Source organism: Protopterus annectens, chromosome 14.part0 (genome assembly GCF_019279795.1).
Source record: "Protopterus annectens isolate FY-2018-M chromosome 14.part0, PAN1.0, whole genome shotgun sequence".
Classification (NCBI taxonomy): Eukaryota; Metazoa; Chordata; order Ceratodontiformes; family Protopteridae; genus Protopterus; species Protopterus annectens.
In genome coordinates, this window is record NC_056748.1 from 498,352,660 (window position 1) to 498,365,269 (window position 12,610).

Sequence of the window (12,610 nt, forward strand, 5' to 3'; positions counted from 1 at the left end):
TCTGAGCCCTAGGAAGCATTAAGGAGCGTCCTCAAAGCTATACTGTCAGCTTCTTCTACTGCAGTGTTTCAGTAGCCTGCAACAATTTTCACATCTTAATATACGCGCATTATAATGTGAAAAGTCGGATGGGAATGGGGGAGCTGTAGGACTGCTCGGGAAAAGCATCTCACTACAGGTCCGTAGGTCTGGAAATTAGAGGGGTAGTATACAAATATGATCCAACTACAGGATGCAAAAATTTGTAAACTAATTCAATCTGTACAAATCCAGCATCCATCCAAAATATGCACATGTACACTACAACCTAACCAGGTATACAAATGTAAATCTAAATTAAAAAAAAATCATAGTCTGACCTCTGAGAGAAATCTACATAGATCCTTAAAGGGCTGCAGCAAACTGGCATCTTTTATCTTTTTAATTACGAGGACATTCTTTGGAGGTTTATTCCATGTCAGTCGCTGGCTTGCTGGGTCTGGAATATGCCTGTTGAAAAGAAAAAAATGGTAAAGTGCACTGTCGGTATATGTTTAGATTTCTGACAAATACATTCCAAAAGCTTTTAACAGAAATTAGTATGTTAGATCAAGATAACATAAAATCAGTTCTTCATACTAATATCTGTAAACAGTAATGAAGAAGCCAGACACATGGACACCCTAGAAAAGCAGGACTGTTCTACTTCCATCTTTGAAGAAGCCAGACACCAGGACACCCTAGAAAAGCAGGACTGTTCTACTTCCATCTTTGAAGAAGCCAGATACCAGGACACCCTAGAAAAGCAGGACTGTTCTAATTCCATCTTTCTAACTGCCGCAGAGTGGCTCTGCTGACATGTTAAAAACAGCAGCCAACATCTAATATTAATGAGAAAAATCAGCCTTCAAAGATCACTGTGAGAGCTACTTTAGCATGGGCTGGAGAAATAAATCTCAACAACTCCATGGGATGCTGGTACTGCAGCCCAAAACAGTGTTCAGCTCTTGCAGCCTCACACTGTGTGCCATATGCATATATGTATGTATGTATGTTGCTGATTGTTTCTGTAATGCTACCTAGCATGTCTGGGGAAACAAGGCATTACAGAAATATTCCACTCTACTACAGATTTATTTAGTTAAAAATATATCATACAACATTTTCAGCAGAAATTAATTACTGGCAATTTAATCATATTCTCACTACATTATTTAAAAATGCATCACATAATTTTACCACTTTGGTAATTTGTGCTAAATTCTATCAGACCACGAAGCATCAAACAATTTTCAGGAAGATTCCTTTCAAGGATCATATGTCAATTAGATGCACTGATTTTATAATACAGCAATAAGTTATACTGGGACTATTGATCATACTTGTTTGTCCTCAACCTTAATGGTTTATACATGAAGGTGAAGAAGGCATGACAGCTGGACCAGGTAGTGATTGGGCAACTTAATGGTAAGATCTCTCTCTCACAACTCCAGTCCTAACCATAAGTTACAGTTTGTGTGGGGCTTGCATGTTCTACCCACACCTGTATGAGTTTTATCCGAGTTCACCAGTTTACTCCTATGTCCCAAAAACATGTTGACTAGCTACACTAAGTTGTTTATACATTTTCTTAACCCTTGCCATAGTCGTCCAGGTTACATCCCAAAAGGATTTACAGACCAGCCTAATCACCTTTTTAATAAATGATATATAAATGATCAGAAATACATATGTTTAAAACAGATTTTGCTTTCTAAAATGAGTCCATTGTATAGCAGCACTACTTCTGAAGATGTCCTCTTGTGCTGAAAGAATTCAATGGAGAAGCCCAGGTGATAGTGGAGAAAGTATAATTGTCTAAGAAAACTTACCATAACAGTAGATGTTCGAGTAGGCCACAGCTGCAGTTGCCTTCCACGCATTTCAACTACAGGAGCTGAAGAACAGCTCTATATAAAGAGAGTTGGAGTGCAAATTACCTCAGAGCATTATTTTCCTAGGAAGAGAGTCAAGAGCTCTGAAAGAACAAAGCTAAGAAACAATTTAACAGTAAACTGTATAAAGATGTTTGCATGTATCCACACCCTAGCAAAAAAAAAAATAAAGGGGAAGACAGTCAAAATAAGAGAGGCTGGGGGTGAGGATGCTACTGCAACAGTAATGTATTAGAACATCCATTGTTCCAGTAAGTTTACTTACATAACTATGTTCAACATATACATCACTGTGGCAGTTGTTTGTCTTTCGGCTTTTTCCCGGTAAGGGGTTGCCACAGCAGAACTCCAGTCTGCTAATAATTGGCAGTAGATTTTTACGCAATGCTGAGGTGCCAGCTCAACGAAGGCACACCCATTTACGCACGCATGTCTTTCGATTGCTACCCAACCGCGGGGAGGACATGCAGACTCCACACAGAAGGCACTCCCAAGCCAAGCCGAGGAATCGAACGGGAGAACCTCTTACTGTGAGGTAACAACGCTACTGCTGTACCACCGCGGAATACATACATCACTGTGGCAGTAATCTATGCTATATGGGTACATTACCATAACTTAGAAAACTAAAAAAATTGAGAAGGCCAATAAACTAAGACTTCAGGAGCCCCTGGAGAATGGTCCTAGCAAACCCTGTATGGGACACTGAAAAGGAATCCAGTTTGTAGTGCTTTGTAAAAGTATAAACAGAGCATTATTTGTTAATGGAAATGCAAATTTTAAAGGCAACATTTTAAACAGTTCAGTGAAAAATAAAGTTTGAAATTAAATGAATAAGAGATAGTAGCCTCCTTGGCAGCCTTAATATTATAATGCATTTAAAAGAACAGTGCATAATTTAGTTTTATTTAAAGGTAGTCACTGCACTTTTTCTGATGACTAAAAGTTAATGTTTTCCGAAACTATAAAAACTGTTTTTTTCACATCTAGGAGGGGAAAACAGATAAGAACACACAGAAAACAGTGCAAGTGGGAGCACAGTCTGTAGCATGCACTTTAGCATGGAGTAACATTAATTTTAGGTTATGTAATGTCTGTGGGTGTAGTTGTTGATTCTGGGCAATTGTGCCTATCTGGAGGATTAAACTTCATTTGTTAAAAATGTACATAGTTTTGTGCATTTATTCTAAGTTAATAGGGGATGGGGTGTTTTAAAAAATATTGAGTTTTTTGCTTGAGGGTTTTCATTTAAGCAAAATAGTAAGACATTCACGTGGAGATGAGAAGAAATAAGTTACGTACTTACCATAAAGTTCCATGTGAGTTGTTATTCTTGCCTTCATTATTACTGATGGGGTTCTGAGCTGACCATCGGCTCCAATTCGGCCAAATAGCAAAGCTCGAGGTCTCAAAACAACTCAATGCCAAAGCCATATCCCACAATGCACCACTACATTCACCAGATCTTGTTTGCTGCCAGCTAGTGTAGAAACCTATTCCAAATTTCAAGGAAATCATAAGATCCAGGGAGGAGGACACCCTCCAGGAAAACCAAAACCAGCTTGAAACCTCTCGGGCTTCCAGACATAGGAAGGGGGTAGGAGGGAGGGTCGTAATAATGAAGGCGAGAATAACTCACATGGTAAGTACATAACTTCTTAATGTGAAGTTGTTTAATCTCGCCTTCATTCTTACTGATGGGTAGCGTCCCCAGCACCACAATCTTGGGTGGCTCACGGAAGTACCTGGAGTACCTGTTTCAGGACAGCAGATCCAAGTGAAGCTCTGTGCCTAGAGGCCTTGTCCACTTTGTAATGAGATATAAGGGTATCTAGATTTGACCAGGTGGGAGCTGCACAAATAGAATCTATAGGTAACCTGATCAAGGAAGCTGCAGAAGTAGAAACCGCCCTTGTAGAATGAACCTTGACCTTATTGTGTAATGCAATACCCGCTTCACTGTAGATAAAGGAGATACAATCAGAGAGCCATTTTGATAAGGTAGTTTTGAAGATAGGTGCACCTTTTCTTGAATATGAGAAAGAGACAAACAGGTGATCAGCCCTTCTGAGATCTTTTGCTCTATCCAAATAAAAGCGAAGTTGTCGATGCACATCAAGTTTGTGAAGCATATATTCCAATTGGTTTGAATGGTTGGGAAAGAAAATGGGCAACTCAATTGTCTGATTTAAAGTGAATTCCAAACATACTTTGGGTAGAAAAGATGGATTCATCCTGAGGGATACCCTATCTTTATGAAATATCAGATAAGGTGGTGTAATAGAAAGGGCTTGCACCTCCGAAATTCTGTGTGCTGATGTAATGGCCACCAAGAAAATGGTCTTCCAAGAAAAATACTTCAGCTCACAAGAAGAGGCAGGTTCAAAGGGCGGTAGAATAATTTTGGATAAGATTAGATTTAAGTTCCAGGGAGTAGTAGAAGATCTGATCAGTGGTTTTAAGTGCATCATACCCTTCAAAAAGGCCTTAGCCAGCTTATGAGACATGATACCATTTTTGGATGCACCTAAATGAAAATTAGAATAGCAGCGAGTTGTACTCGAATGGTCGCTGCTGCAGCTCCTTCATTGAACAGTTTTATTAGGAATTCCAGTATATCTGATATAGTTGCCTGGAAAGGGTCAATGTTATTCTGTTGTGCCGAGATGGAAAACCTTTTCAACTTATTGAGGTAATGTTTCCTAGTAGAAGATTTTGAGACAACAATAGAATATGTCACGCTTCTTCTGATAAATTCTGGAACCTGGCTATTCTGGGAATTGGAGCAGCCAAGCTGTTAGTTTGATGGACTGAAGAGAGGGATGAAGAGCTCCTGACGAGTGGGTCAACAGATCCAGCACTCGGTCCAGGATCCAAGGCTCCTCTAGAAAATGAGGCTTCGGAAAGGGGAACCAAATTTGACAAGGCCAATATGGGGCAATTAAGATAAGTGTCCTGTCCAGAAAACTGACTTTCTGCAATACTTTGGGAATCAATGGAAAAGGGGGAAAAGCATAAAGGAGTCCCGGAGGCCTATCGTGGACAAGTGCGTCCCTCGGGGATTGTCCCTGTTGAGGGATCAGGGCAAAGCAGTTGCTGCACTTGGTGTTTGTGGGGGTGGCAAAAAGATCGCAGCAAGGTTGGTCCCATCTGTGGAAAATAATTTTCGATATTTCGTTCTTGAGAGACTACTTGTGAGGTAGCAGAATAGCTCTGCTGAGTCTGTCCGCTATTACCTTGGATTTCCCCGGGATATGCATTGCAATCAGAAAACGCTGGGTGGACTCTGCCCAATTCCATAATCTCAGAGCCTCTCGACAAAGAGGATAGGATTTGGTTCCTCCTTGTTTATTGATGTACCAGACTACTGTCTTCCGACTGGATTGCAATTGTGGCAAGGGGAAGAGAGTCTTGAAAGGCCTGCAATGCTAGAAGAACCACTCTCATCTCCAGGGCATTTATGTTCAAATGAGCCTCGTGAGCCTGCCAAGTATCTTGGGCTGTCCGTCCCTGATAATGCGCCCCCCCCCCCCCCCCACGATCAGGGAGGCATCTGTGGTAACCGTTGCGACTGGAGGGGGAAAAACAAATGGGTGGCCCATAATCATTGACTCTGTTAGCCACCAGCGTAGGTCTTTCTTGCAAGGGTCAGTAATCAATACTAGATGATGCAAGGGTAATTCCTGAAAGGTCCATTGCATGAATAGCAGCCACTGAAGAATGCGCATGTGGGATCTCGCAATGGGTATTGCAATAATTGCTGCTGCCATCGTGCCGAGCAGTTTGAGAATCTGTGATGCTGGTACTTTTTGCTTTGACAGGAGATCCACAATCTGTTGTTGGAGGACTATAACTCTTTCAGGAGGGAGCTTCAGGGACATGCTGACCATGTCTAAGTCTGCTCCTATAAAGACTGAACGCTGCGACGGCAATAAGGCAGACTTTTCTAAATTTTTCGTAATGCCCAGCTGGGAAAACAGATCCCTGGTAGCATACCTTGCCTGAATAAGCTGATGCCTGGTGGGGGCAGTAAGGAGCCAGTCGCCCAAGTAAGGAAACACCTGGATTCCTGAAGGTCTCAAGTGAGCCATGACCACTGCCATGCATTTGGTGAACACTCTGGGGCTGTAGTGAGACCAAAGGGTAGTGCCCGAAAATGGAAATGACTGGCTCCCAGCCAGAAGCGCAGATGATCCCTGGATGTCCTGGCCATTTTGATATGATAGTACACATCCCGTAGAGATCAATAGAGCACATCCAATAGTCCTTCCCTAAAATGGGAGAATGGACTGAAGTGTGACCATTTGGAACTTCGTCTTCACCACATATTTGTTGAACCTGCTGAGGTTCAGAATAGGTCTCCAGTCCCCTGTCTTCTTTGGTACCAAAAAGAACCTTGAGTAAGTTCCGGATCCTTGCTGGTCTGCTGGGACTGGCTGGATGACTCTTTTTTTGCAACAGTTTCTGGACCACTACAGACGCTACATCCCGTAAACTGGGTGGAACATCTGGGATTCATTTTGTTGGTCTGGGGTAAGAGTAAAAGGAGATGGAACATCCTCTGGATATAACATTTTGTACCCATCGGTCTTCTGAGATATTTAGCCAGGCGCCTAGGTACAAAGACAAACGTCCCCCGACTAACTCCGTAGCAGGACAGTCTGGCATCCTTTCAGGAGTACTGATAGGGCTTCCCAAGGAACTGATCCCTGTCACCCTGGTTCTGTGGACCCCCTCTGCCATGTGGGCATTGTCTTCCACCATTGCCTCTCCCTCTGCCCCTGGTGGAGACTTCACCTTGTGAGTTCGGAAAGGCTCCTTGGGTCTTACGGAACCACATTTTCCCACCCCATTGACCTTTTGGATAAGGTCTAGTAGGGGTAGAAAAACGGACTCCAAAGGCAGAGTCTAACCATCGTGCTCACATCTGGTGAGGGTCTTTTTTACTTTTGGTCCAAATAAGGAGGAACCATCAAAAGGGGCATTCACAAACAACTTAAAAGGTACCGCAAAAGAACATAAGGGCATCCAGGAATGTCTTCGCAGAGCAATTCCTGTACCCGCAGCCCTACTCGTTCCATCAGCTGCGTAAGACACGAGACGCATGGATGAGTTTAAATGGAATTGAGGGAAGTAAGCTGAGACGTCACCTTGTCCGCCACTGAGTCGGCTACTGCACCCTGGAGAGCATCTCCAAGCTCCTTGAGGAGATCTCTTTGTAGGCATGTGAAGTGGGTCAGGTAGTTAAATGACCGAGGTGCAATGCAAAGGTCGTAAAAAGTACAGTTGTGTACACTTACCATAAATGTAGATGTACGAGTGTATTCACTGTTGCAGTCATCACACTTGGGGTTATCTGCTTGCAGTAGCCCTCAGTTGGCCTGATTAACAAAGTCTTGGGTCCTGTGTTGGTTGCTGTCCCTTCTTCCATGATGTCAGGTCATCAGGGGTATAAAACATGCAGCCGATGCCATTACATCAGTTTTTCTTGCCCCAGATGTCAGGTGCCCCCCTAATGGGAAGCAATTAAATCTATAAATATACACGGTTATACCTCCAACAAAAAAGCAAATACACCAAAAAGCTTTTGAGCATAATAAAGGAGAGTAGAGGTATAGCCAAAAGAAGTAAGGGGGCTGGAGGGAGGGTAACCAGGACTGCAACAGTGAATAAACTCGAACATCTACATCTATGGTAAGTGTACACAACTGTACTATGCTCTTTGTGTTTCATTGTTGCAGTCATCACATTTGGGTAGATTCCCAAAACTAAGAATGGGAGGAGGAATTTAGATAGCATTAGAACCAGCTTTAAGGCCCTGCAAGACTGCAGTGACAAAGCTGGGTCTGGATTTAGAGAAAATTGGCAGATGGTAAAGCTTGGTGAAAATATGTACAGAACTCCAGGTAGCAGCTTCTAGGATGTCCCTGGTAGGGACGCCTCTGAGAAAGGCTGTAGAGGTGGATGCAGCCCTGATTTAGTGGGGTCTAATCCCCTGTGGGATATGTTTTCCATGGTGCTTGCAGCAGAAATGAATGCAATGGCCTATCCATTTTGAAATGATTTGCTTTGAAATGGCCTTCCCCTCTGCCCCTGCAGCAAATGCCACCAGCAGTTGGTCAGATATCCTTTGAGGTTTAGTCCTGTCCAAGTAGAATCTAAGTTGTCTGTGCACATCTAAGGAGTTAAGTATTCATTCCCCTTTGTTCTGTGGATTAGGGAAGAAGGTTGGCAAATGAATGGACTGACTGAGGGCCACACTGGATACCACCTTGGGCATGAAGGAGGGATTGGTCCTGAGAGACACCCTGTCCGCATGAAGGATGATGAAAGGCTCCACTGTCATGACAGTCTATAATTCAGATACCCTTCTTGCTGAAGTGATTGCTAAAAGGAAAGATGTTGTCCAAGAAAGGAATTTTAAGTCTGCAGTAGCAGCTGGCTCAAAAGGAGGAAGAGTGAGTTTTTCCAATACAAAGTTAAGGCCCCAAGGCTGGAGCTGGAGCTCTCCTGGGTGGTCGTAAATGTTTGGACCCTCTGAGGAACTGCTTGAGCAGTGGATGAGAGAAGAGGGGAGTTTCTCTGCTATAATGAGCTGATATGGCTGAGGCGTGAATTTTGATGGAGGAGAAAGACAGGGCCTTGTGAAGCATCTCAGTTAAGTATTGAAAAATCAGAGGTAAATTGGGCACTGCTGTACTCATCCCTTGAGATTGGTTCCAGGCACAGAATCTTTTCCATTTTTCAGCATAAGATTTTCTAGTACTAGGCCTCCTTCCCTCTAAAATGATATCCATCACTGGTTTACTGGGGGATGGGGTAAAGGAGAGATTAGTTAATTAGCCAGGCTGCTTGGTTCAGTGTTTGAAGCTGAGGGTGCAGGATCTGGTTCTCCTGCTGAGACAATAGGGTAGGAGTCTGGGGCAAGTGTCATGGGGCCAACAGTGACACATTGCGCAAGAGGGGGTACCAGTGTTGGAGTGGCCATTCTGGTGCAATCAAAATCATCCTTGGTTTGTCTTGTTTGATCTTTAGTAGTACTTTGGAGAGCAGAGGCAGAGGAGGAAAGGCATAAACGGATGGGTTTATCCAGCTGAAGGACAGAACATCCACTTTCCAAGCTTGTTTGTGGGGAGTCCTAGTGCAAAATTTGTCCAATTGATAGTTCTGGGGGGAGGCAAACAGGTCTGTGTCTGGGCTCCCCCATTTGCTTGTCAACATGTTGAAAATCTTTGGTTCCAGTTTCCACTCGTGTGGGTCCATGAGGTTTCTGCTCAGATTGTCTGCCAGTGTATTTAGTTTTCCTGGCAGGAACTGAGCTTGTAGATGCACTTGGTAGCTCAGGGCTGTGTTCCACAATGCCATGGCTAGTCTACAGAGGGGGTAAAAATGTGTACCTCCCTGCTTATGTACCACATAACAGTGGTGTTATCCATCTTTACCATTAATTGTCTTGGAAGAATGTGGTCCTTGAAGGCTGTCAGAGCAGTCTGTACAGCTAACATTTCTTTTTGATTGATATGCAGGTGCATTTGAGTTTGGTTCCATTTGCCCTGAATGCACTTTCCTGCCAGGTGAACCCCCCATGCATAATCTGATGCGTCTGTTAGGGTTTGGGCGGTAGGAGGTAGTGTGAATGGTAGTCCCTTGTTTTGGTGGCAGGCCTCTGCCCACCAAAGAAACTCTAGGTGAAGGCAAGGTATGATAGGAATTATTGCTTCTAGATCCTGAGAATGTTGACACCATAGGCTTTTTGGATATCATTGTAGTTTCCTCATATGCAGTCTTGCATATGGAATTAGAAGAATGCAGGAGGCCATGAACCCCAAGACTTGTAGTATTTGCCTTGCGGATAGCAGGGTTTTTGTGGCCACTTGTCTGAAGTAGGTTGTCAAATGAATTTGTTTCTCTGACGTGAGGAAAGCCATCTGGGAGATTGTATTCAAGCTTGCTCCCAGGAATATAATTTGTTGACAGGGTACCAGATGTGATTTCTTTTCATTTATGGTGTACCCCAGGACAAGTTAGCACCCTTTGTACAAAGGCCAGATGATTCAAAAGTATGTCCTGGCTTTCTGCCTGAATTAAACAATTGTCCAGGTATGGGTATATTTTAATATTTCTTTGCCTGCAAAATGCAATGACTGGAGCTAGGCACTTTGTGAATACCCTGGGCACACTAGATAAGCCAATGGGCAGTGCAGAGAACTGATAATGCATGCAGCCTGCTTTGAAGCGTAGGTGTCTTCTGCAAAGATTCCCTAATTGAGATGTGCAGGTATGCTTCCTTTAAATCTAGTGTTGCCAACCAGGCACCTTTGCCTAACATAGGGAGCAACTGTTGAAGAGTCAGCATCTTGAATTTTGGAATCACCAAAAAGGTGTTTAGAGTAGACAGGTCCAGGATAGGATGCCATGAACGGTCTTTTCTGGGTACCAGGAAAAGTCTAGAGTAGAAACCTTGTCCCTTTTCCTCTTCTGGTACCAACTGAATAGCCCCCATGCTTAAGAGAGAGAAAGTACTTGCTTTTGGGCCTCTGCCCACTGATTTGGGTGTTGATCTGGCCTTCCGCTTGGTGTTGGTAATGTGTGGAAGTGAAATCTGTATCCCTGGGACACCATATTTAGTACCCATTTGTCCTGGGTAATGAGTTCCCAGTTCTTTGCATGGAGCAATCTTTCCCCCCAAAGGGGCAGTTAGTTGAGAAGTGCTTGGAAGTTTTAAAAAGAAGTAATTGAGACAGTTTACCATAGGGGGGAGTTTTATTACTCCCATATTTGGAAGTGGAGGCCCCCCACTGCTTAGTCCTGTGCGTACCCTGGGACTGAAGCCTGAGAGCTCTGCTGGATCTGGATTTGGACTGAGAAGGTCTGGAAGAGGCAGGAAACGACCAATTCTTGGAAGGCCAATGCCTACTAAACCTTGGAGTTTGAACTTGTAAAAATCTTTAACAGTTTGCATAGATTTTGCTTTTTCTTCCATCTTTTTAAGAACTTCTTCTGCCTTGTTGCCAAACAGGCGGTCCTGGTTTAAGGGAGCATTCAGTAATTTCACTTTAACATGATCTGGCAAGGATTGCTCCTTAAACAAAGCATGCCTTCTAAATACAGACACAGTTACAGCAGCCCTGCAAGATGCCTCTAGTGAATCAAAACCACATTGCAAAGTATGTTTCCAACTTGTTCAGCTGAGTGCAGTAAATCCTGCAAATCCTTATTTTCAGCACAATCAGAAATCAACATCATTTTCTGTTTAAGTAATCCAATAATATGCTGCTGATACTTTAACATATGAAACTGGCAGTTTAAAGACCTAATTGCCAAAGTTGCAGAAGTGTATACCTTCTTACCCCATCTATCCAGCGCCCTGGAGTCTCTATCAGACGGGGTAGGATTTTTAGTAGTAGTAGCTTTAATACCCTTGGGTCCCTGCAAAATGATCTCAGGGTCCGCAGTAGGATTTTTAAAAAGGAACTTGTGAGAGTCAGGGACCCTGCAATATCTGTCAGGTTTTCTGAGAGCAGGAGGTAAAGAGTCAGGGGCCAAGCTAGACTCCGAAAATTTATCATCAACAATGTCTAGTACAGGAAGTATGGCTAAAGGCCTGTGCTGGGGCAGGAGTAAGACATCCCTAAGCCTCTTTTTAGAATCAGAGAAATCTTGACCTTCCCAATGAAAATGCTCCCTGAGAGTATGCAAGGTTTCACCAAAAGAGCAATCCTTTGATGGAGAAGCAGAGGGAATAGAGTCCTCAGCATCAGAATCCTCATAGGTAGATAAGGGCAAATCCTGGTCATCAGAGGAAACAGAAAATTCAGATTCCTGGTCAGAAGTATTATAAGCAAACTCAGTCCTAGGTCTCTTAGAGGGGGAAGGCTGGCTTCCCCTGATTAAAGTAATAAGGTCTTCAGCCATTCTTATTTGTTTTTTAGGCACAGAGGCCCGACCATGTGGTCTGTGCGTCAGTTTTCTAGGCATGGTACGAGTTTTAGGCCTTGAAGAAGAAGACGGCTTCGGTTTAATACACGTCAGTAGGCCTGAATACAACCTCGAAGAAAGTGCCTGCACAGCGGCTCTGGACTCATCCAAGGTACAGACATCCGCAGGTTCCACAATTGAAGCATCTCGCGGCATACCGGACTCCGAATGGGTCTCAGTAGAGGCCTGCAAATCTGAAGTAGTGGGTATCAGGGGCTGCGAAAGCGCCTCATTGAGTACCAGCAAACTGGCAACTAGCTTAGGAGAAGCACCGTCGGCAGCTTTGGACCTAGGCGGCCTGTCTCTGTCTTTATCTTTGCGTTTTTTCGGAATGTCGGTAGTTTGATGGCTTACGAAAGACACATCAGGATAATTGAACCGAGCACCAAAATATTTAGAAGCAAAAATATACCGACAAGGATAGCTCGTGGTTTAAATAAGGCACAAAACCGGCAGCGAGGTACTTCGTGGTCAGGGCTAAGCAAGGAATACAGTAGGAAGGGAAATCTTTATGAGGTATTTGCTTTCCAGAAGTAATGCAATTATTTACTTTTACTGATATTGGTTTAGAGCAAGAAAAAGTTTCCCCAACGGGGTACTTAGCTTTTAGTTGAAGACTTCGGTTCTGTAACTCGAAAATGAAAATTTCAGGAGTCGGCCGACTGGCACTTGTGAACTGCTTCTGCTTTGGGCATCGCATGGCAAAAAAGACTGATGTA

General features: G+C 43.5%; 1 protein-coding gene across 1 annotated transcript in view; it reads right to left on the reverse strand.

Annotated features, from left to right (window-relative positions):
* Window positions 1-12,610, reverse strand: part of NADK (NAD kinase) — a 1,020,436-nt gene that overhangs the window by 824,042 nt on the left and 183,784 nt on the right. Inside the window, exon 2 of the mRNA XM_044056259.1 lies at window positions 360-489. Within this exon, the coding sequence (XP_043912194.1) occupies window positions 360-489 (130 nt within the window). The remainder of the gene's footprint in view (window positions 1-359; window positions 490-12,610) is intronic.